This window comes from Gadus chalcogrammus, chromosome 8, assembly GCF_026213295.1.
Source record: "Gadus chalcogrammus isolate NIFS_2021 chromosome 8, NIFS_Gcha_1.0, whole genome shotgun sequence".
In the NCBI taxonomy this organism is placed as follows: domain Eukaryota; kingdom Metazoa; phylum Chordata; class Actinopteri; order Gadiformes; family Gadidae; genus Gadus; species Gadus chalcogrammus.
Window position 1 is genome coordinate 10,452,770 of NC_079419.1, and position 23,876 is coordinate 10,476,645.

At 49.7% G+C, this 23,876-nt stretch overlaps 2 protein-coding genes across 3 annotated transcripts in view; both read right to left on the bottom strand.

The window, feature by feature from the left end:
* LOC130387257 (glutamine-rich protein 2-like) overlaps positions 1-924 on the bottom strand; it is a 39,988-nt gene extending 39,064 nt beyond the window's left edge. Inside the window, exon 1 of the mRNA XM_056596276.1 lies at positions 778-924. Within this exon, the coding sequence (XP_056452251.1) occupies positions 778-881 (104 nt within the window). The 5' untranslated portion in view covers positions 882-924. The remainder of the gene's footprint in view (positions 1-777) is intronic.
* A 451-nt stretch (positions 925-1,375) lies between these two features.
* Positions 1,376-22,061, bottom strand: LOC130387146 (ATP-dependent 6-phosphofructokinase, platelet type-like). 2 transcript variants are annotated; one of them, XM_056596143.1, is made up of 23 exons: positions 21,820-22,061; positions 18,932-19,005; positions 18,640-18,717; positions 18,155-18,344; positions 17,594-17,759; positions 17,283-17,327; positions 16,668-16,776; positions 15,983-16,078; positions 15,230-15,322; positions 14,731-14,856; positions 14,340-14,404; positions 14,113-14,182; positions 12,955-13,101; positions 11,468-11,538; positions 10,901-10,988; positions 9,463-9,615; positions 7,304-7,456; positions 6,741-6,905; positions 5,964-6,025; positions 4,218-4,329; positions 3,886-3,985; positions 3,289-3,394; positions 1,376-2,907 (listed from the first exon to the last, which is right to left on the bottom strand). In XM_056596143.1, exons 1-23 carry the CDS (start codon positions 21,917-21,919, stop codon positions 2,763-2,765), a joined length of 2,514 nt encoding a protein of 837 aa, XP_056452118.1. In that variant the 5' UTR covers positions 21,920-22,061; the 3' UTR covers positions 1,376-2,762. The 2 variants fall into 2 exon arrangements, with proteins under 2 accessions (XP_056452118.1, XP_056452117.1); XM_056596142.1 differs by lacking the exon at positions 7,304-7,456 and having other exon boundaries at positions 1,377-2,907; positions 21,820-22,060.
* Positions 22,062-23,876: the final 1,815 nt, after the last annotated feature.

Consider the following 23,876-nt stretch of genomic DNA (forward strand, 5'->3'; position numbering starts at 1 on the left):
CTGGGTATGACGTCATCATCATGCTGTAGACCAGCTGGGTATGACGTCATCATCATGCTGTAGACAAGCTGGGTATGACATCATGCTGTAGACCAGCTTGGTATGACATCATCACGCTGTGTAGACCAGCTGGGTATGACGTCATCATGCTGTAGACCAGTTGGGTTTCATCATCACTCTGTAAACCAGTTGGGTATGACTTGATCACGCTGTAGAGCACCTGGGTATGACGTCATCAAGCTGTAGAGCAGCTGGGTATGAAGTCATCAAGCTGTAGACCAGCTGGGTATGACGTCATCATCACGCTGTAGACCAGCTGGGTATGAAGTCATCGTGTCATAGACCATGTACATGGAGGTTGACGTGTCAGTATCGCTGTGATAATGAATCTGAAGTCGCTATTTGGTTCATTGAGGTATTTTGAGGTCATTGGTCCGCGGACGGCAGTCGGGTTTAAGTCAGTTTGTTGACCATAGAGTTAATTATCAAAATAACCATCAACAACCAAACCGACTCAATCATCAACTCTGAGCCGCAGCGGACTCCACATTCTCATGTGTAGAAGGTACCGAGGGACAGAAACGGGACAGAGACGGACTGTGATGTATGTGGGAGACACGGAGAGTAGACAGGTGTGGTGCAGCAGAACCAGCAGAGCAAAGAACATCGCCACTCACACCTCCAACACACACCTCCAGCACACCTCAAACACACACCACAAACACAGCGCCACCCAAACCGCTCCATCCACTCATGTAGAAGAACAAACTGTCGTACTTTGAGAAGCTGTAGTCCTGGTCGTTGGTGGCCACGTTGTGTTTTATAGTCCAGGTCTCAGTGAGGACGGAAAGGAACACAACGGTGGTCGTTCGAGATCGCATGCTTCGAAAATAAAGTCCTACTCTACTCTACTCTACTCTACTCTACTCTACTCTACTCTACTCTACTCTACTCTCAGCACGTCTCTCTCCACTCCTCGGTCGAATTGAGGACCAATCAGAAAGATCTGAGCAGCCGTGTCTTTTAAAGAAGAGCAGGAGTCAAAGGTGAGGCTCACTAAGCGCTAATTGGAATAACAAATCGAATAAATTGCGTTAAGTTAATCTGAATGAATGTGGGCGTTTCACATCTCATCGCCTTTTCTTCCTATTAGTATTTAGTTTGACCATTTATTTGATGTGTGTGTGTGTGTGTGTGTGTGTGTGTGTGTGTGTGTGTGTGTGTGTGTGTGTGTGTGTGTGTGTGTGTGTGTGTGTGTGTGTGTGTAATGTGCATAGCACGTTCTGAATGGTATTAAATATTGATTTGTCATTCTTCCTTGCTGAATGGCATTAGTGACTTACTGTCATTCATGTGTGTGTACGTGTTTTCTGGATCAATAAAGTTGGATGAGTTCCTTGTAATCACAACCAAGTGCTTTATTACTCCGAGACAGGACGGTGACCAGACATTAACACATTCAACAGGATTATTATTCATATTAATATTGCATATAAAGTGTACCACCTCCACACCACTGCCCAGCTACAATAACACACGTAATAGATCTGCCACAATTAACAATTGTACACTTAACTTTCAATTTCCAAAAGTCTTAACTTTTTCTCAAATTAAAAACAAAAAAGTCCTGATGACCATCAATAAAACAACGGAACCATCGGAAAAGACTTCAGGACTCAGGAGGGATGGTAGCTGTAGTAACCATTATGAACACTAGGTGGTGCTGTCGCTTCACTTTGACGGTTCAACGTTTGGTTGCCCTTTAAAAAACCAACATCCTTGGTTTATTATTATGCTATCTTAACTTGAACTCAGCAAATAAATACAACTCAGAAACATTGATGAAATCATCCAGAGCCAGTGCATCCCTGTCCACTCAGGAAAGAGCGTTGAGGTATGAGCCATACAATGAAAACAACATCGTTGAGTGAACTTACCCCCACCTAGCATACTCTTTTTGTTAATTGTGGCTGAAAGTGCATTAAAATAACAGACTTGAATACATCACAATTGATATCAGAGGCAGTACAACATCAGACAGAAGGTGAAAGTGAGGTCAGGTGAGCCTGGTGGCGGATCCTAACAGTTTGAGAAGGCCAATGGGACGGAACCTGAGCTGTGATTGGGCGGTTTGGTTAAGGAGCTAAACCAGTGACACTGGGTCAACTACGAGACGGAGGTTAGCTTAATTTGCTAACTAACGCTAGGTGTAGTGAGCTAGCTGCACACGATTTCTACGAAAGCTTAAATTTAACTTGATTATATATTCTCAAATACTGGGAATATTCTAAATTCTATAAATACTTATAATCGGGGAAACGAGAATATATGAAAATATTAGGAGCTATCTGGTTAACTTTAATTTAAGCTCAATGCTCTACTATCTTAAAATATATTTGAATAATATATTTAATACATATCTTCTAAATACTCTTCTACTCTCCAAAATAATTGTTTAAATATTCTATATTTAATTCAGGACATGCGTTTATCACACACAGCATACAGTGACTGCAGGGAGGGGTTTGGACGCAACTTGCTCAAGGGCGTCTGCAGGCAGACTGGACATTGGGGATCAAACTCAGAACCTTTCCACTGGGGATTGTAAACCACCCTGCCTCTGGTCTCAGACCAGCTACAGCATTTCCCATTTTACTGTAAAACAACATCATATTAAAGGAGCGTGTTTGACTCGTAGGAGGTGACCGGTACTCTTAAAGGAGGAGTGGCGGTTTGGAGTGAGAGGCTGTGAGGGGCAGGGCTTAGATGGCGGCCTCCTTGGGCCGGACGTGGGTCACATGCTCCAGCTGGGCGGAGTCGGACACGTCAAAGCTGGTCCGGTACTTGGCCAGGATCTTCATGAGGGGGCGGAGCTTCAGCCACCACTGCTCCTTGGGGATCCGATGTCTGCAACGTTAAACACTTGTTTGAAGTACTAACAAAATTACATTTGGAATTTGATATTCAAAGATTTTAGCTCTTTAAAATCGTACAGTTGTCATGTTTATTGCCAATTGAGTTTGATAGTATTGGGTATTTTCTAGAAGGTTTCACCTGAAGCGTTTTACAGTTAATTTGTTTTTAAATACGATAGGCAGGTCTCTGGGGGCCGACAGGTAGACCACATAGTGGGGATCAAACCAAGAACCTGTAAGCTGGGACTCAAACAACCCGCATGACTTTCTGTTCAGTTCGCATCCAAAGTTGAATCCGAGGTTTAATCCAAATTGACAAAACTTCAGACGTTTTGGTAACTTCCTGCAGTATGTTTGAGTTTTCCGTTCTTACACAAAGTCGGTCTCCTCTCGGAGCTCAGCGACGGGCCGGAAGACCATCGCCCTACGACGCATCCCCAGCAGACAGGCGCTGTCGTCAGTGTTGGCAAACACCCGACCTGCATACGGGGCCAGAGTACACACACACACTGACACTCTGCCTGCATACGGGGACACACTACACACACACACTTACTATCTGCCTGAATACGGGGACACAGTACACAAACACACTTACTATCTGCCTGAATACGGGGACACAGTACACAAACACACTTACTATCTGCCTGAATACGGGGACACAGTACACAAACACACTTACTATCCGCCTGAATACGGGGACACAGTACACAAACACTTACTATCTGCTTGCATACAGGGACAAGGTCAGAACACACACATGCTAATATTCTGCCTTCATACGAGGACACGGTCAGTACACACACACACTAACGCTCAGATTTGTAGTTGTGAGGAAATTTTGATGGTACATATGCCACACATGCGAGTGAGTGAGTGAGTGAGTGAGTGAGTGAGTGAGTGAGTGAGTGAGTGAGTGAGTGAGTGAGTGAGTGAGTGAGTGTGTGTCTGTGTCTGTGCGTGTCTATACCTTCTTTGTAGGTCTCCTTCAGCGTGGTGGTGATCCACTGCATGGCTTTAGCCGCCACCTTGGTACCAAAGTTCCTGTCGAAGGGGGAAGGAGCACCCCCCTGTGGCCACATTCATGTTAACACCAAGAATCATCAAACCCATTAATACCTCATCCACCATAGTCACACACTGATGACTGTCACCTGGAGTAGTAATACTAGTACTATAGCAGTATTACTATATATAATTAGATCTATAGCAGTAGTACCTGCTGCACCTGCTGCATGTCTCATCCAGTGGTAATACTAGTACCAGAGCAGTAGTACTATATAAATAGTACTACAGTAGTACCTGCTGCATGTGTCCCAGGACGTTCTTCCTGCAGTCGAACACTCCCTTCCCCTCCTCAGAGTAAAGCTGGTAGATGAAATCTGTGGTGAAGTTCTCGTTACTGTTCTCATTCCTACAAACAAACACAGACGCACACACCCATGCATACATACACGCACACACACACACACACACACATACACAAACACGCACACACACAGTACAGAGAGACACACACACAGTACAGAGAGACACACATGCACAAACACACACACACAAACACACACACACACACACACAAAATAATTAGCATCATTCCTGGTCAGCTTCATTGCTGATGAACTCCTCCCTGTAATTCACACTTTCGCTCTGTCAAAATAAGACCGCCAGTTCAGTTCATGAGCTCTGATCCATGTGGTATTTTCTTGCACACATGAAGATATCCTCGCGATGATGTATCTTTCATAATCCAGATCTCGCTCTCGGGGTCTCAGAGTTGAGGACTTCATTTGATTTGAAACTTTCCTTCGTTTCGTCTGATGTTGAACAAGGTGACACTAGGATGACATCACCAGGGGTCACCTTCATGTGCTCAGCCCCCACCACCGTGCACGCTCTTACTGGAGCACACCTGCACACCTGACTACACGGCCGCAGCACCACACACACACACACACACACACACACACACACACACACACACACACACACACACACACACACACACACACACACACACACACACACACACACACACGATCACACACACACACACAAACACACGCACACACATGCACACACACACACACACACACACACACACACACATGATCACACACACACACACACACACACACACGCACACACATGCACACCCGCGCACAGACACACACACACACACACACACATGATCACACACACACACACACACACACACACACACACACACACACACACACACACACACCCTGCCCTACTTTCTCCCAGCGCTGCGGTCTGACAGCCAGAAGACGCAGTGTTCCCACACACCTGCCCCTCTCTCTTCAGGACAGAGACCAGACCCTCGCTACGCAGTCCCAGCAAGCACCCTTTCTCTCAGCAGTCTCTGGTGGTCTTAGGACCGACAGCTGAGGGGTTAAAGTTCAGAGTAAACTCCCCTCCGGTGCCTCTGTTGAAGGTGCTGTCTGTGATTCTGTGCGTAGTTCGCAAAAGTATCCAAAAGTCCCTAATCAGACATCAGGTGATGGTTACATTAAGACGACGTTTCATCCAAACCAACACACATGACCCCCCCCACCCCCCAGCCCCCACCAGCCCATCATGAGGAACCAGAGGACCAAGCAGGGGGACCGAGAGGAAGGTCCGTCGCCCTGACGGCCGAGAGGAGGGCGTTACCCACGGCAACGGACCAGAGACGCGCGGTGAAACTACGAGGGTCTTCAACACAGCAGCTTCATCCACCCTATTGTGGAGACCGACTGGGAACCAGTGGAACCAGTTCAAAACGGGGAACCAGTTAAACCAGTTAAACCAATGGAACCAGTTAAACCAGTGGAGCCAGTTCAACCAGTTCAACCACTTGAACCAGTTAAACCACTTGAACCAGTTAAACCACTGGAACCAGTTAAAACAGTGGAACCACAGCCCCATTACACTTAAAACTTTTTATCTCTTTTTACCGCTGTCCTGTACTCTCTGCGGTGAAGTTCCCTCCAGGATCACTAAAGACCTTCTCTGCCTCCTCTGGTCTAACGTTTAGAGTCTCACCTGAGCACCAGGCCCCTCTGGATACTGGTCTTCATCTTCTCCGTGAGGTGCTCCACGTTGGCCTGCAGACAGAGGAGAGAGGAGAGAGGAGAGAGGAGAGAGGAGAGAGGAGAGAGGACGGCGAGGAGAGAGAGCAGAGAGCAGAGAGGACGGAGAGGAGAGAGGAGAATGAGGAAAGAGAAAGAGAGAGGAGACAGAGGAGAGGGAGGAGAGATGAGATGTCAGAGCGTCCGTGCTCCCTGAGAGGCTGCAGATACTGGAGCTGCTGCCCCTCTGAGCAACTCAGGGTGCAGCGACGGTTTCCACCACTAGGGGCCGCTGACTACTCAGGGTGCAGAGACGGTCTCCACCACTAGGGGCCGCTGCTGCTCTTACTGTAGTGAACCCTGCGCTGAATGACTCTGGAACTGAACCACATTGCCAGCAGCGATATCTATAAATCCATTTATCCATCTAAAATATTTCATTAATTGTTTTGGCTGTTTTATGTTATACTATTCTATTTTGAACTAAATTAATTCTACAACATTTATACCTGAGTATTAGTGTTAAATGCATTGTTTCTGTAATTATTGTATTATATCAATAATTAAATTAAAAGAAATATGGAGATGAATAAAGAAAATGTATAATATATGAGTTAAAAATATGTATATGATTGTTTGTAAATATATATGTTTGTATATATATATATATAGATGTTTGTTTGCACATAGATATATCTGTTTGTTTACATATATATATATACAGTATATATGCTGACGGGTGACCTCTGACCTGCAGCTCCCTGATGTCGAAGGGTTCCTCGTAGATGTAGACGGCATCGGCGCCAGCCGCCAGCCCGCCCACGTTGGCAAGGTAACCGCAGTACCCGCCCATCGTCTCGATGATGAACACACGCCGCTTCGTACCGCTGGCAGACTGCTTGATGCGGTCGCACGTCTGGACGCACACACAGAGACAAGCACACACACACACACGCACGCACACAGACACACACACATGCAAGCAAGCACACACACACACACTCACACACACACACACACACACACAGGCACAAAAGCATGCGCACATACACATACACACACACAGATACATACACACACACACACACACACACACACACACACACACACACACAGGAATTTATACAAATCTAAAAATATCCACATGCACGGTCATGAGCTCACATGCACATGCAGCAGAACACACTCAGCAACACGCTGGGGACACGCCGGGCCAACATGTGCAGATCAGAGTTCAGAACTCATAATAACAACGACAGATCTCTCTGGGCACGGCGGCGGCCACGCCCTCGCTGTGTCGCCGTGGCGACCTACCTCCACGATGGCGTTGAGGGAGGTGTCGGCGCCGATGGTGAGGTCAGTGCCAGGGACGTTGTTGCTGATGGTGGCGGGCAGCATGCAGAGCGGCACGCAGAACTCCACGTGGTGAGCCCGCAGCTCGTACAGCTCCAGCACGCACTCAAAGGCCTGGCCAGGGGCACGCACGTTAGGACTGGGACTGGGACTGGGACTAGGACTGGGACTAGGATTGGGTCTAGGACTGTGACTAGATCTGGGACTGGGATTAGGACAAGGACTGGGACTGGGATTAGGACCAGGACTGGGACTGGACCCCCTGCACCCTGATCTGAGCTGTGTTGTTACGCAGTCAGACCACCAGGGGGCGGACTGATTTGTGCTGGAGGGCTGGAGGACTTGTGTTGTTGCTCTGTTGTTGTTGGTGTTGTTGTGTTGTTGTGCAGAAGAAGAGCGCTCGGGTCTGTGGTGATAAGGGCTGGAGGGCTGTGATGGCCCGTGTCTCAGGACACTATGAGGGGGTTTGAAGGTGCTATTGGGCAGCTCTCTCCATGCAATCGCCGACCTTGCTTCCCATTGGTTGGAGAGACGTGGAGGCGGGGCTTGTGACGGTTGACATTCCGAGAAAGTCGAAAAATAAGAGTGCAAATTTGATGTCCCGCGTGCGACGTGAAGAGATTGTGTTGAGGTTGTTCGGTTAGGTGAAGCGTCTCGTACGATGGGGGGTCAGCACGACCAGCACGACAACACACTACACTGATCTCTCTGATTCACCTTCTTAAATAAATAGAACCTAAGAAGGTATTTCAACTCTTAGAGTTAATGATCGCTAAAAGGACAAACCATTAAAGGGCCACTTCTTTAACACGAGGCGCGATGGGAGTTCGTGATTGGTGAACACTTGTGATGTCACTAATGTACTAGATTTCAAAATGGCTTCTGATGACAGATGATCAGCTGGTGGTAAATGAGGGGCCGTTTTATTATGTTACAGAATGTACTGCCCTTACCGCCATGCCTCTCAACAACTTTAATCTATCAACATCCTTGGATGTTGATAGATGGGGATGAGACAGGAAGCAGTGGTGGAATATTTGGGATTTTCAACATAAAAGTTCTTATTTTATTTCCAAGACTGCCCTATTTTATCTCCTTCCTCTGTAAACCTGGATTCTTCAGTAAAGGCAGCGGACTATGAGAAAATCAAGGAGGACTTTTACTTTGTTAACCTCATAGTCCCAATCCTAACGGGAAGTCTTGCTGGTCATGGCCTGTTGACCCCCCATACGTTATTGCTTACAACTCAAGCACACTGGCGAGAAAGGGTCGTCAAGGGCAACCAGCGCTGCGTAGCGGACATGCCGACATGATGTCATCGTACGACCCAATCTTACCCTGGGGGTTCGCTAACCAGCTAGCCTCGGGCACTAAACCACGCACACATCTCTGAGCTGCATGATGCTATCAGCTAAGCTAGGCTGTTTGGCTAATAGCCCAGCTGTTACTAGCCACACTGGGCTAATCATTCTGAGTTTCTTGTAATCAGTCTGGAGAACTGGTGAAGACGTAAAGTTTGTTTATGGATAAGCAGATTGTATGGCCGCTGTGAGCTGGTGTTTACACTGTCAACACGGACGGCCATCTGCTGTGAAGCTACAGCCAATGCACTATCATCTCCCTTGAAGACTTTTGAAGGACAGGAACCATGGGAACCAAGTTCTGGGCTCAGTAGAAAACCCAGACTGGGAGAGCTGGTGGTCGGTGCTCCGAGGTCTGGAGCGGGTCTGGAGAGGTTCTTGCGGGACCCGGTCCATGTCAGTCTGAGGCAGACTTCATGGAGATTCATGGTTGTCCACAGACATGTCTCTAACCCTAACGCTGGAGGGCCGACCCCATTACCCATGGTGCCTCTCAACTGAAGTTCCTCTTATCTTCATGTCCATGCCCCTCTGTGCTCAGCCCCCTGCCCCCCCAGATGAACATGTGATGCTGGTTGAGGCCAGAGACCCGTGGTTAGCGAACACTGAGACAAGTAAAGCCAAGAGGGCCAAACTGGACCAAACTGGATCAAACCAGACCAAGCCGGACCAAACTAAGCCAAGCTGGACAAAAGCAGATCCAACCAGACCAAACCAAAGCGAACCAGTCCCAACCCGGCCGGGGACACGCTCACTTACTTCGGTGATGGCGTTGAGGGCGGTGTCTGCCCCGATGCTGAGGTCTGAGCCCGGGATGTTGTTGGACACGGTGGCGGGCACCATGACCATGGGGACACAGAACTCACTAAACTGCTCCCGCGCTCCGGAGAGCTCCAGCAGACCCAGGTAGGCCTGCAGGCGGAGGAGCCAGACGGGCGACACCATCACCACAAAGCACAGCGGGAAGGGTGGAGGGGCGACACCATCACCACGGAGCAGGAAGGTGGAGGGAAGACACCATCACCACAGAGCATAGCAGGAAGGGGGGGGGGAAGACACCATCACCACACAGCAGGAAGGTGGAGGGACGACATCATCACCACAGAGCTGGAAGGGGGAGGGAAGGCGAAGTCTGGAGGGGAAATACTGGTGGTGGTGGTGTTGTTGGTGGTAGTGGTGGTAAAGGTGGTGGTGAAGGTGGTCGTAGGGGTGGTGGTGTTGGGGGTTCTGGGGGTGGGAGGAGCCGGTAGGTTAGATTGGTGGAACGATGGTAGATATTAGATATGGTAGATGTGAGAGATATCAGAGATGGTAGATGTTAGAGATGGTCAATGTTAGAGATGGTTGATGTTAGGAAGAGAGAGATGCAACGACCAGAGGAGCCCAGTCACATCAGAGGACGAGACACAGAGAGAACCAGGTAGTGGTGGATGCGGAGACCAGGGAAGGTAGGAGAGAGCTGGGGATGTTCTGAATGATGCATGATATATATTTGATCATTGGGTAGGGTATGATATGATAGGATATGCTGTCATATACTGTGAGCATTGGGCCTCATTCACAGAGCAGCCATCTTCGTTCTGAACCCTAGCTGGGAGGGGAAATATCTATAGAATAAGGTCAATATGATGTATAAGATGATGATGTTATGATGTTAAACATGATGTTATGGGGCTTCTTGAATCGTAAACAAACAATTCAGCTGAATGAGGTTAAATGATGAGATGTCAGAACTATGTCAGAAACCACTGAGAACACAAGAAGTTATTCAACGATAACTTCAGGATTTCTCAACCTGGACACTATTTTCAGACCATTTTGGGTGTCAGGGACTAAAATTAGAAATGAGGATTACTTTGGCTCAATACCAGACCGATTAAAAGAATGTGTCGGCATCAGTCCCTGAGACCGGATCTTATCAGACAATAGGGTCCCGGTTGAAACATCCTGCAATTATCCTTTCAAAATATCAACAATATAAATGGTTAATTCATACATTTTTATACATCATTCTACACAATATGCACAGAAAATAAAATAACAGTTTGCATTAGCAGCTAGCTCCTAGCATACACATAGCGTGTTGTTCTAATGGATAATAGCAGCTAGCTGCTAGCATACACATAGCATGTAGTTTCTAAGGATGAAAGTAGCTAGCCTCTAGCATAAACATAGCATGTGTTGTGCGGGTTGGTACCTCAAAGCCCCCGATCACCAGCATGGCGTTGATGTTGTGGATCCTGATCTGCTCGGCGATCTTCTCAGCGTGTTTAGCAGGAAGAGTCCTTGAGGAGGGGATCAGTGAGGAGATGTTTATTATGTCTTCACCATCGGCCTCCATATGAGAGGTGACCAGCTGGGAGAGGGACCCACAGCACCAGAGCCCCTGGGAAGACCCGCCAGACCCCCTGAGAAACCCCCCCCCCACCCCCCAGGAGACCCCCCAGACCCCCTGAGAAGACCCCCCAGGAGACCCCCCAGACCCCCTGAGGAGACCCCCCGGACACCCTGAAGAGACCCCCCAGACTCCCTGAGGAGACCCCGCATACCCCCCAGGAGACCCCCCAGACCCCCTGAAGAGACCCCTACACCCCCCAGGAGGAGACCCCCCCACACCCCCCAGGAGAACCCCAAGGAGACCCCCCCAGACCCCCTGAGGAGACCCCCCAGACCCCCGGAGGAGACCCCCCAGACCCCCCCGGGAGACCCCCAGAACCCCCAGACACCTGAGGAGGAGACCCCTCTGGCCCCCTGAGACGCTCACCTCTTGGTCCCCAGCAGGGACCCCCCCTGGCCGGTCCACCCGCCCACGTCACCCCACTTGATCTCCTTGATCTGTTAGAGACACACACAGAACGACACACACACACACACAGACACACACGCACACAGACACACACACCTTCGCTATTTATTCATGTAGCAGACACTTTAATCACAACTTTCTTACAATGAGCACAGAGACAGGTCATTCAGGAGCAGGTAGGGGTCAGAGGTCACCTGGCTCTAGGAGGCCTTCAGGTGGACTGTGGACACTGGGGATCGAACCCAGAGCCTTTCAGCTTGGAGCCGACCCCCTGACCCCAAGACTCCCACCTCCCAGGGCAACAGAGGAACAGAAGTGTCTATAGAATATAGAGATAATATAATATCTATGCAGAAGCATGGTATTTATAGTCTCTGTAATGATAATGTTATCTGTCCACTTCAGATCAACACAGACACCACACAAACGCACACACTATCGCACACACACGCATGTCTAGCAACCCTTCCGGAAGCCTGACCTCACAATGACCCCAGAGGTATGCAGCCTATCAGGTGCTAGCTGTTCTGCTCTCAAACTATCAGGAGAAAGACGTCACCATCCTGCAGCCAAGTGGTCAAAAGGTCAACGCCAGGGAGCCAACACACAGGAGAGCAGCTCGTCCAATCACGTCGAAGATAGGGTGTCCGTGCCGCTCCAGCATTAGTCTGGCTGAACGGAAGTGGACAGCGTCTATTTCACCGCTACTCCTCCCCTTCCGGTTGCTGGCGTTTCCCCCCGGCACTATTTTGCATGGACACCGCTGCTGCTTCCCGGGCTTAGCCCCGCCCTAGACGATTGTGATTGGTTTAAAGAAATAAAAACAGGCCCGCCCAGTTTCCTCACGGATAGACGGCTCGAGGTAGCGTGGTTCTACTTCCTGTAGTTTGGTCTGGCTTTGCGAGACTACTCCAGCGTTTAGCCTTGTGTTCTTCCACCCAGCTCACACGCTTCGCAGAACGCATGCAGAGTTCTGAGTGTTATTGTGTTTAATGTAGAAGGAGAACAGTACAGTGAAGATACCTCGACTAATCAGGACTGACAATGGAGAGCAGAGCGCTTCAAAATAAACTCAAACTGGGCTTCAGAACGAACCCCAGCGGGTCTTTAGACGACCTGATGGGGTTTGTGTTTGAAGACGGACAGGAGATGGGAGGAGAATGTAACCTGTTCTCACGCATGGTTGTTTACCTGGCCCTAACGAGTCAACCAATCAGGTTACAGGGGTGGTTAAGCCCTTGCCTTGCCCTCTGAGAATCAGAGCAGAGACAGGTTTGTTTACCAATCAAAGTACAGGGGTCCTTAGGCCTCAACTGTCCCTGGGAGCATCAACCAATCGGAGCAGACCCAGGGGTCATTAAGGGGTCGTTAGGCCTCACCTGTCCCTGGGAGCATCAACCAATCGGAGCAGAGCCAGGTGTCGTTAAGGGGTCGTTAGGCCTCACCTGTCCCTTGGCGAATCCTTCGAAGCCGTCGTTGACGGCGAACATCTTGTGTCCCTCGGCGATGCCGACGCGGACCGCCGAGCGCACGGCCGCGTTCATCCCCGCCGCCGGGGCCCCCACGTTCAGGACCGCCACGTTGAAGCCGCTCTGGGGGAGGACGACACCTGTTACACACCTGATACACACCTGTTACACACAGACCTGTTACACACTTAATACACACACATGTTACACACACCTGTTACACACAGACCTGTTACACACTTAATACACACACATGTTACACACACCTCTTACACACACCTCTTACACGCACACCTGTTACACACCTGTTAAACACACCTTTTGTACACACTTGTTACACACCTGTTACACACCTGTTACACACCCCCAATACACACACCTTCAACACACCATAACACATACACCTTCTTCAACACACACTGGCTCTCCAGCCCCTGGGCCGCCTGAGCTACAGACTAAGCGGTGGTGAGCCTCGTCCAGTGGCCCCAGAGCCTGGAGGAGGTTCTGAGGAGGAGCACATGCAGAGCGCTCTGAGGAGTCCCACTGAGGAGGGCTGTGTGAGGCGGGCAGCGCTGGGTCAGCCCGGACTCAATGAGAACCACGATGTCGTTCCATTGCCATGGAAACGGAGATCTGACGGTACTCCGGCGAGCACGTCGATGCCGCGATGCGTGGACGCATCGCTATCGTTGCAGAAGCGCAAGACAAAGCATGCGCCAGTAACGAGCCTGTCGCATGTTGCCTGGAAACCAGCCTCTCAGAAGCATGGAGGTCTGTTGACCGACAGAACCGCCTCAAACCAGCCAGCGACATGCAGCAGGTCGGTCGATGACGCCACAGAGATGGACAGAGGAGATTTTTTGAGGTGAAAGCTGCCTCATATTTGCCCAGCCCTTTTGCGCTAAACACTGCTAGCCTCTTTGGACGCAGCAAGCCAAACCACCCTCTGTTAGCGTCACAGAATGACTCAGTCCCCCACAATACACCTGACCAGGAAGTACCTTGTCCAACAACCCTCAGAGTGGCTGGTGGATGGAGAGACACACGTTTGAGACGAAGGTTACAATCACTTCACGTTCATTCACATTAGCACGTTTTAATCAGAGACAGATACGTAGTCTCTGGTGAACTTACGGTGGGAAGGTCCTCGTCCGACTTGCGGGAGCAGAGCAGTCGGTAGGTATGCAGGTTGTTCTCAAAGCTCCTGGAGAACAAATGTTAGATAAAGTTGTTATAATACTAGCGCAACATCTGTCATAATACTAGCGTTCCAAGTTGTTAAAATACTAGCGGTTACATGTCTTTATAATACTAGCAATAACTTGTCTTTAAGACACGAAAAATAGCGTGTGGACCGTTACCTTCCGCGGAGTCTGACGGCCTCGTCAAACTTCTTCTCGTCCATGGCCTTCTGGACCTCCTGAGTCTGAGGAACGGCACAACACACACGAGAAATAAATACACACTCATAGAGACACAGATACACACTCACATAGAAACAAACACACAAAAAAGCAACAGATGAATACAAACGCACACACCTCCCCCACCCATCCCATCCACCAACACAAACGCACACACACACACACACACACATACACAAACACCACGACAGACACACACACACACACACACACACACACACACACACACACACACACACACACACACACACACACACACACACACACACACACACACACACACAAACACACACACACACACACATATATCCCCACCCCCCGGTCGTACCATCTGAACACACTCCATGAGGGGCAGCCGTACTGACTGGTTTCCCACCAGAGACACGACGCAGGCGGGCGTGGTCGCAGATGCCTCCAGCAGAGCCAGCACCGCCTCCACCCCCATTCTGCTGGCCTGGAGGAGCAGAAGGAGGAGGAGGAGGGGTGGAGGAGGAGGGAGAGGAGGAGGAGGAGGAGGAGGAGGAGGAGTAGGTTGAGGTAAAAGAGGAGGAGGTAGAGGAAGAGGAGAAGGAGGAGGAGGTAGAGGAAGAGGAGGAGCAGGAGGAGGAGGAGGAAGAGGGGTGGAGGAGGAGGGGGAGAAGGAGAAGGAGGAGGGGTGGAGGAGGAGGTAGAGGAAGAGGAGGAACAGGAGGAGGAGGAGGAAGAGGGGTGGAGGAGGAGGGGGAGAGGGAGAAGGAGGGAGGGAATAGGTTAGTGTGTTCCACACCACTAGTACTAGATAATGACAATGTTCTAGACTAGTTCTAGACTAGTTGCCGGGGTCCTACCAGGATGCGGTCGAAGGCGGAGGGGGTCCCCCCTCTCTGGACGTGGCCCAGGATGGTGACCCGCGTGTCGAAGCCCAGACGGCGGACCACCAGCTGGGGGGAGGAGAGGGGAGAAGGAGAGAGAGAGTCAGCAGAGACACATCCCCATGGAGGTGGGGAAGGGATGGTGGCTAGGAGGAGGTGCTGAGGAGGGGGTGGTGCTGTGAAGGGGGTGGTGCTGAGGAGGGGGTGGTGGTGAGGAGGAGGTGGGTGGTGAGGAGGAGGTGGGTGCTGAGGAGGAGGTGGTGCTGAGGAGGGGGTGGTGGTGAGGAGGAGGTGGGTGCTGAGGAGGAGGTGGTGCTGAGGAGGGGGTGGTGGTGAGGAGGAGGTGGTGCTGAGGAGGGGGTGGTGGTGAGGAGGAGGTGGGTGGTGAGGAGGAGGTGGGTGCTGAGGAGGAGGTGGTGCTGAGGAGGAGGTGGTGCTGAGGAGGGGGTGGTGCTGAGGAGGGGGTGGTGCTGAGGAGGGGGTGGTGCTGAGGAGGGGGTGGTGCTGAGGAGGGGGTGGTGCTGAGGAGGGGGTGGTGCTGAGGAGGGGGTGGTGCTGAGGAGGAGGTGGTGCTGAGGAGGGGGTGGTGCTGAGGAGGGGGTGGTGGTGAGGAGGAGGTGGTGCTGAGGAGGGGGTGGTGCTGAGGAGGGGGTGGTGGTGAGGAGGAGGTGGTGCTGAGGAGGAGGTGGTGCTGAGGAGGGGGTGGTGCTGAGGAGGAGGTGGACTCACGTCCTTGATGTAGTCGGCGGAGATGGGTTTGTTGCTGCGGTCGATCGCCCCCTCGGCCACGATGATGATGTTCAGACGCTTCTTGTCAGCGCGGTTCTGGAGACACAAGATGGACGCATTAGACATTTATGTGTGTGTGTGTCTGCGTCCGTGTCTATGTGTGTGTGTGTGTGTGTGTGTGTGTGTGTGTGTGTGTGTGTGTGTGTGTGTGTGTGTGTGTGTGTGTGTGTGTGTGTGTGTGTGTGTGTGTGTGTGTGTGTGCGTATGTGTATGTGTGTCTGTGTGTCTGTGTGTTTGTGTGTCTGTGTGTGTGTGTGTGTGTGTGTGTGTGTGCATGTGCGTGCGTGCACGTGTGTGTGCATGTGCGTGCGTGCGTGCGCCACTGGCGTAGCCAGAAATGATGAATGAACCCATGCCTCGGAGCGTCACATTTATTGAATGCTTTCGGTCACAGCTGACGCCGTAAGGCTAAACATTTTAAACATGCGCAAAACTGCATATACCTTACGTAGCTTCGGTGTGTCATCAGATCAAATTGAAACATTGCGCCCTTGTGTATGTGCGTGTTTGTGTGTGTTTGTGTGTGTGTGTATATGTGTGTGTGTGCTTGTGTCTATGTGTGTGTGTGTGTGTGTGTGTGCATGCGTGCACGTGTATGTGTGTGTGCGTGCGTGCGTGTGTATACCCCAGATAGTTTGTAACACAGCTCCTCCTCCCAGTCGTCTTCAGGGGGCATCTCTGGGAAGAAGACCCAGTCGGCCCCGCAGGCCAGAGCGCTGACCAGGGCCAGGTACCTGCAGGACAAACAGGACACCATACATTAATACACACACCTATCAGGTACCTGCAGGACATACAGGACACCATACATTAATACACACACACCTATCAGGTACCTTCAAGACATACAGCCATTAATACACACACACTAGGTACCTACAAGACAACATCACTTTAACTATATACACACACGTGTTAGGTACGTACAGTAAACCATAAATCCATCAATATACACACCTATTAGGTCCCAACAGTACAATATAGATTCATCAGTTTATCGATAATAGCTAATAAAAACAAATAAACAGATAATAAAAAAAAAATAATCCTGGCTAAAAGTGTTATCTTGTTTATTTTTGGAGTGTTCACCTGTAGTATATATTAAAACAATTATTCACCTCAGGCTCCGTGAATAGTGGGGAATAGCCCTATTCCCCACTATTCATATACTTCACCTGAGGTGAATGATTGTTAACTATACACACACACTAGCACTGAGAGTCCTGACAGTAGTTCTTACCCACAGTGACGTCCCATCACCTCCAGGACGAAGGTCCTCTGGTGGCTGCAGAGGACAGGAAGTACATGGGGACGTTTAGGAGGACAGGCAGCACATGGGGACGTTTAGGAGGACAGGCAGCACATGGGGACGTTTAGGAGGACAGGAAGTACACAGAGACGTTTGGTTTAGGAGGACAGGAAGACGTTTAGGAGGACAGACACCAACAAGAAAGCAAGACGCTTCAGTGTTCAGTGAGAGAGATGGCGTCCGACTGGTCTGACCCCCTGACCCTGACCCGGACCCCTGACCCCTGACCCCTGAGCCCTGACCTCTGCGCGGTGGTCCCGATGGCGTCCACCACCTCGATGATGCGGTGCAGGGCTGAGTCGGTGCCGATGGTCATGTCGGTACCACAGAAGTCGTTGTCGATGGAGCCAACCATCCCCACGATGTGGAGCACAGAGTTCCTCTGGACAGCCTCGTCATCGATCTGACCTGGGGGGGGGGGGGGGGGGGGAGAAGTTATATTTAGAACCTGGTTGAGAAGTTTATGGAATGCTAAAATAATAAACACATGTCTGTCTGTCTGTCTGTCTGTCTGTCTGTCTGTCTGTCTGTCTGTCTGTCTGTCTGTCTGTCTGTCTGTCCCTCTGTCTGCCTGTCTGTCTGTCTGTCTGTCTGTCTGTCTGTCTTTCTGTGTGTCTGTCTGTCTGTCTGTCTGTCTGTCTGTCTGTCTGTCTGTCTGTCTGTCTGTCTGTCTGTCTGTCTGTCTGTCTGTCCCTCTATCTGTCTGTCAGTCTGTCCCTCTGTCTGTCTGTCTGCCTGTCCCTCTGTCTTTCCATCTGTCTGTCTGTCTGTCTGTCCCTCTGTCTGTGTGTCCGTCTGTCTACCTGTGGTCCTGAGGGTCTCCAGCAGACTGCTCCACTCCTCCCTGAAGAGGTTGGCCCCGGTCAGGCTGCCGTCCCCCCCGATCACACACAGGTTGGTGATGCCGTGCTGCACCAGGTTCAGCGCCGCGCGGACACGCCCCTCGAGGGTCCGGAACTCCTTACAGCGGGCGCTGCCGATCACCGTGCCCCCCTGGGGACGCATCAGAGGACCTCTGTCACATGACCTGTCATACTTAAACATTCAAACTGTTCCAAAGCGACGCCGCCTTTCAATCCTGTCTCAATAGTTATCTTAATACTTTAAGACTTAGGGTCTAAATAATGAACTAGTCCCTAAATCCACAATCCTGTATGAGGCAAAGAGATGGTGGGGTGGTGTAAGGCACTCCATCTGGAGGGTGGGTTTCCTCTGGTCCGGTGGTCCTCTGGTCTTCTCCAGACCTACTGGTCTAGAGCTCCTCTAGAGCAGGTGGTTCAGCTCTTACCACTTGCAGCATGCTGGAGACGCTCTCCCAGGTGGCCTCCTCGATGTTCTGACCTCCGTCCACCATGCCCTGGTAGCCCTGAGGAGAAACATCCTGTTACACACCCAGCGGTACCCCTCCACCTAGAACCTCCACCAGTACACCTCCACCTGGAACCTCCACCAGTACACCTCCACCTGGAACCTCCACCAGTACACCTCCACCTGGAACCTCCACCAGTACACCACCACTTGGAACCTCCACCAGTACACCTCCACCTGTGTGTTGTGCTGATGTTGACTTTGTGTTGTACCTCGTGGATAAAGTAGACCTTGGCTCCCACGTAGATCCCCATCCTGACCACCGCCCTCACAGCTCCATTCATACCTGAGGAGGAGGAGCAGGAGGAGGGGGGGGAGGAGGAGAGGGGGGAGGAGCAGGAGGAGGAGGGGAGGAGGAGAGGGAGGAGGGGGGGAGGAGGAGAGGGAGGAGGGGGGGAGGAGGAGAGGGAGGATGAGGAGTAGGCAGGACAGAGGGGGATGACAAGAATAAAATAAAGAGTAAATTTAATCAAATCAAGTAGGAGAGAGAGAGAGAGAGAGAGAGAGAGAGAGAGAGAGAGAGAGAGAGAGAGAGAGAGAGAGAGAGAGAGAGAGAGAGAGAGAGAGAGAGAGAGAGAGAGAGAGGGGATAAAGTAATATTTAGAGCCAGTGTTCCGGGAGGAGAGTACAGCAGACAGGAAGTGACACACGTGACAGTCTGCCCTGACGTCAGACTATAGTGACCACTAGACTACTACTACACACTCAGACACAATCGCAGCCATTCAACCTCTGTGTGTGTGTGGGGGCGTATTTGGCTCTGGACCTCAAGCTGCTTAGAGGCCCACAGTGGAGCGGCCAGGACCAGGAGCTCCAGTTAGCACCAGATAGCTCCAGCTAGCACCAGCTAGCTCACTAGCTAGTAACTAGCTAGTTACCAGGACGTGGAGCTGGCTGGAGCTCACCAGTTCCACAGTCCCCCTTACAGTGGAGGTCAGACGAACGTCTGTTTGTTCCACTGTCAGAGAGAGAGCGTCTGTCCCTCTGTGGTGATAGTACTATCTTTGTCTGGCCAATCAGCAGCGCAGCCTGAGGGAGCGAGCGTTCGGTTAGCCTTCCTGTCGCTCCAGCTAGCCTGTGACACTGGACCACCACTGCAGTCAGAGACACATTCAAGGACATCTCTCTCAGTAGGCGCAAGCTAACTAGCGCTTGGAGGCTAGATGGGCCGGGTCTGCGTTGCTAGGAGACAAGTAGCGGTACCGGTGATGATGGGGGGCATGTAGGTGTTCTGATTGGCTGCTGTGTTTTAATAATATAACTTGAGACTCATTATTTTGTTGGTGAGGAAATTATGACTTAGTTGCATTCATTGCATTGTCATGCGTCCGTTGTCGTTGAGATAAGCATGTTGTAGGTCCTTCTTGTGTGGCTCTAACCACTAATAACCTGTCCTTAAAAAAATGTCCTTAATAACATCCCATGTATGTGATGGAGGAGCACTTAGCTACACTCATTAATACTTTGCTAGTCGCACTTTAAACAAACCTTCATCATTATCATCATCACCACCATCATCGTCCCCACCATAATCATCATCATCATCAACCCCACCACCATCATCATTATCATCATCACCACCATCATCTTCACCACGTTCATCATCATCATCATCATCATCATCATCATCGCCATCGTCACCACCACCATCATCATCATCGTCACCAACATACCCTATTCCCAATTCTCGTTATTTGCAAAGTACTCACTAGTGATTTCATGTAACTCTACATCTGCTCTAATCTGGACCGAAACTGTCATAACGAGCGAATAAACGTCACCTCATATCCGTGGTCTTATAAAGTGCGTCTCAGTGAGACTTTAACGTCTCTTCCCAAGGAAGTGCTTTACATTATAGCGTTATCCGGAGAATCACTAACTTGATTATAGCAACACTAAAGTATAGTTTATGATTTTTATAAGTCTTTAGTTTGTCTCATAGGCCTACACTAGTTAGGGACTTTATTTGGAAACAGTTTATTTGAACAGTACTAGGGACGGTTTACATATAAAATAAAGAAATGATTAATTTGCAACTACGCTTATGATTTTAAACATTAAACCAGTCCTTTCCACCTGATTTTTATGAGCAGCCCTGCAAGTTCGCATAAAAGGCTGATTCAAAGACTGAGATCAGTTTCTGGCGGACGATCACTCTCGGGGCCAGGATCACTTTCTGGGGTTACGACGCCGACAACCGTGGTCACGTAATGCAGCATCACGACTGAATCCAATCAGTTTTTCAGCAGAGTTCTGATTGGATTCTTGCACATTGTGCGCTCAGAACAGACACACTGAGATATGATGACGAGGAGGAGGAGGTTAGGGAGGAACTAGTGACGTAGGGCCGCCGGAGGGGGCGGAGGACTCCCCAGGCTACCCTCCGCTCCTCACGTAGGCGCGTGCTTTTGAGCAAGAGGAGGACGTCCTGATCCGTCCGGGAAGAAGGACGACCCGCGGATCTGAGGCCGCCTGCTCGCCCGTACATCCACGCGGCGCTATCTAACGTTTACCGTAAAGACTGTCTGTCTCTGTGTTTCTTACTTAAATCAGACCAAACGAGGAGAGTAGGCCTACTGAATAGTCTCACACCTCGCACTGCACATGCGCATATACTCGCATACTCCCACCCAATAACACGGGGACGAGGATATACAACTTGACAGCTTGAGAAGACACACTACTGGTTTGAAACTAAATCAATTCAAATCTAGATTGAACTCCAATCTAATTAATTCCCCCTCGTCATGCATGCAGGTCTGGTCACGGCCGTTTTGCCCACGTTGTTAATACACAACACACTGACACACACAATGAGGATGCACAGAGCCCATAGTGCATCTGATAAAAAGCCTTATGGATGCAAGCTGGGTGCAACAGCTGATGCCCATACGGCGTTATATAATTTGCACTATGGGCTCTGTCACTCTGTGCATCACTATTACATCAGGATCTCAGTAGACACTACGGATCGGCCCTAATGGGTCCTAGTGGTTCCTAGTCGGTCCTAGTGGGTCTGAGGGACGACACCAGACCGTGTCCAGGGCTCAGCAAACCCCGGTGTGAGACGGACCACAGCCCGGCTCCGGGGGTACCTTACCCTGGGCATCTCCTCCGCTGGTCAGCACCCCGATGGACTTCCCGGCGCCCGACAGGTTCTCGAAGAACTTCTTGGTGTCTTGCCGATTGGGGGCCGCCATGGCCGCCTCGTCTCTTATCCGGTACCGGGTCTGAACGGCTCTGAACGGGTCTGAACACGTCTAACGGGGTTGCACGGGTCTGAACGGGTCCAAGTGCGGAGAGAGGAGAACCTGGATCTGGGAGGACAGCGGGTCTATCAGCGCAGTGGGCATCGCCCCCCTCTGTTCCTCCGGACGGCCTCCCTTGTCAGCCCAGCCAGTCAGAGGCCGTCTAGGCGTTCGACGGACAGCTCAACGGTCGAATGAGTTCGAAGATCACGTCGTCGCGGTTGGAAGATGTGATAAAATAATAGAAAGTGTAATAATAATATAAAGTGTAATGTTATAATATATAGTTTAATATTATAATATAAAGTGTTATGTTATAATGAATAGTGTAATATAATAAGATAAAGTGCAATGTTATAATAGATAGTGTCATATATAATAATATAAAGTGTAAGTTAACAATATAAAGTGTAATAACAGAAATTGTAATTTAGTAATATTACTAAATTACAATATTTTAATTTTTGTAATATTATAAGATAATGTGCAATATTATAAAATAAAGTCCAATACTATAATAATATTAAGGGTAATACCCGCTATGGCCGCAGGGAGACGACACAGGGCGTTGTTTAATTCATTAATCAATTGAATGAATACCAAGACAGGATGTTGAGTAACTTCCTGAATTAAACTGAAAAAACTTGGCTCATCACAACGTCATCACTTCCCAAAAGCACACACACTTAAACGATACACCTCGGTCCATGATAACACACAACAACCAAGTAAAATAGATCTGAGTGCTGGGTAAATAGAGAGACGTGCAGGGGAACAATGCGCGACCGCACCACGACCCCCGGGACAGCACGTCCACTCAATAATATAAATCCCTTATCCACACAGCATCTTGCTTATCGCAGAATGTTATGTGACTGCGAACAACCAATAATTCTAACAGACCACAGACCTTACGAAAGTGAAGTGGTGATTAAAGATAGATACAGAGAAGATTGTTGGTATTGTTAGACTAAGGTCATTCCGAGTTCTGCAAAAAATGTCTTTCTAATGAAAGATAGCTCCTCGCAGCCATTATACTGTTTATAAACGTTAGCCTGTGTGTGTGTGTGTGTGTGTGTGTGTGTGTGTGTGTGTGTGTGTGTGTGTGTGTGTGTGTGTGTGTGTGTGTGTGTGTGTGTGTGTGTGTGTGTGTGTGTGTGTGTGTGTGTGTGTGTGTCTATGTGTGTATGTGTAAGGGTGTGTTAATATGTGTGTGTGTGTGTGTGTGTGTGTGTGTGTGTGTGTGTGTGTGTGTGTGTGTGTGTGTGTGTGTGTGTGTGTGTGTGTGTGTTTGTGTGTCTTGGCGTGTGTATTTGTGTAGTGGGAAAATGTGGGTGTTTCTATATTATTCAAGTATTTGCGAGGATTGAACAATGAATGAGAAGCACACCTTGGTGCAGTTTCTTCAAATCTCACCGCTACGTTATCTCATTGAAAGGTCAGCCATCTTGTGAGTTGGACAGTAGGCCTACTCCTCCCTATTCAGAGCAGAGACAGTGGCGATGTCAGGACATCAAATGGAAAAACCACTCAAATGGCTGCTTGCTCAATTTTCCTTTTAAAACTTTGAAAATCGGAGAAAAACATTTGATGGTGTTAGTAATGAGGTACACCATATTTAAAATTGGGTTTTTGGGGTTTCTGACCATCTTTGTATGTTTAAACATGCAGCGGGTCAAATCGACACACGAATACTTTTGTTGTTCAAGACAAGCAAACATAACAGAAGAGTCAAACATAAGGTATGGTCGTTATCTTTTGAAGGTCTGAAGCACCTTCTGAATAACGTCTGGTGCGTTCTCAAGACATTTGGACACTTCCTAAGGCAGTGTCTAAAGCCTTTTAACACTGAAGGCAGTCTGCCTTCAGTGTTAAAAGGCTTTAGATGAATTGATGGGAGGGGAGGGAG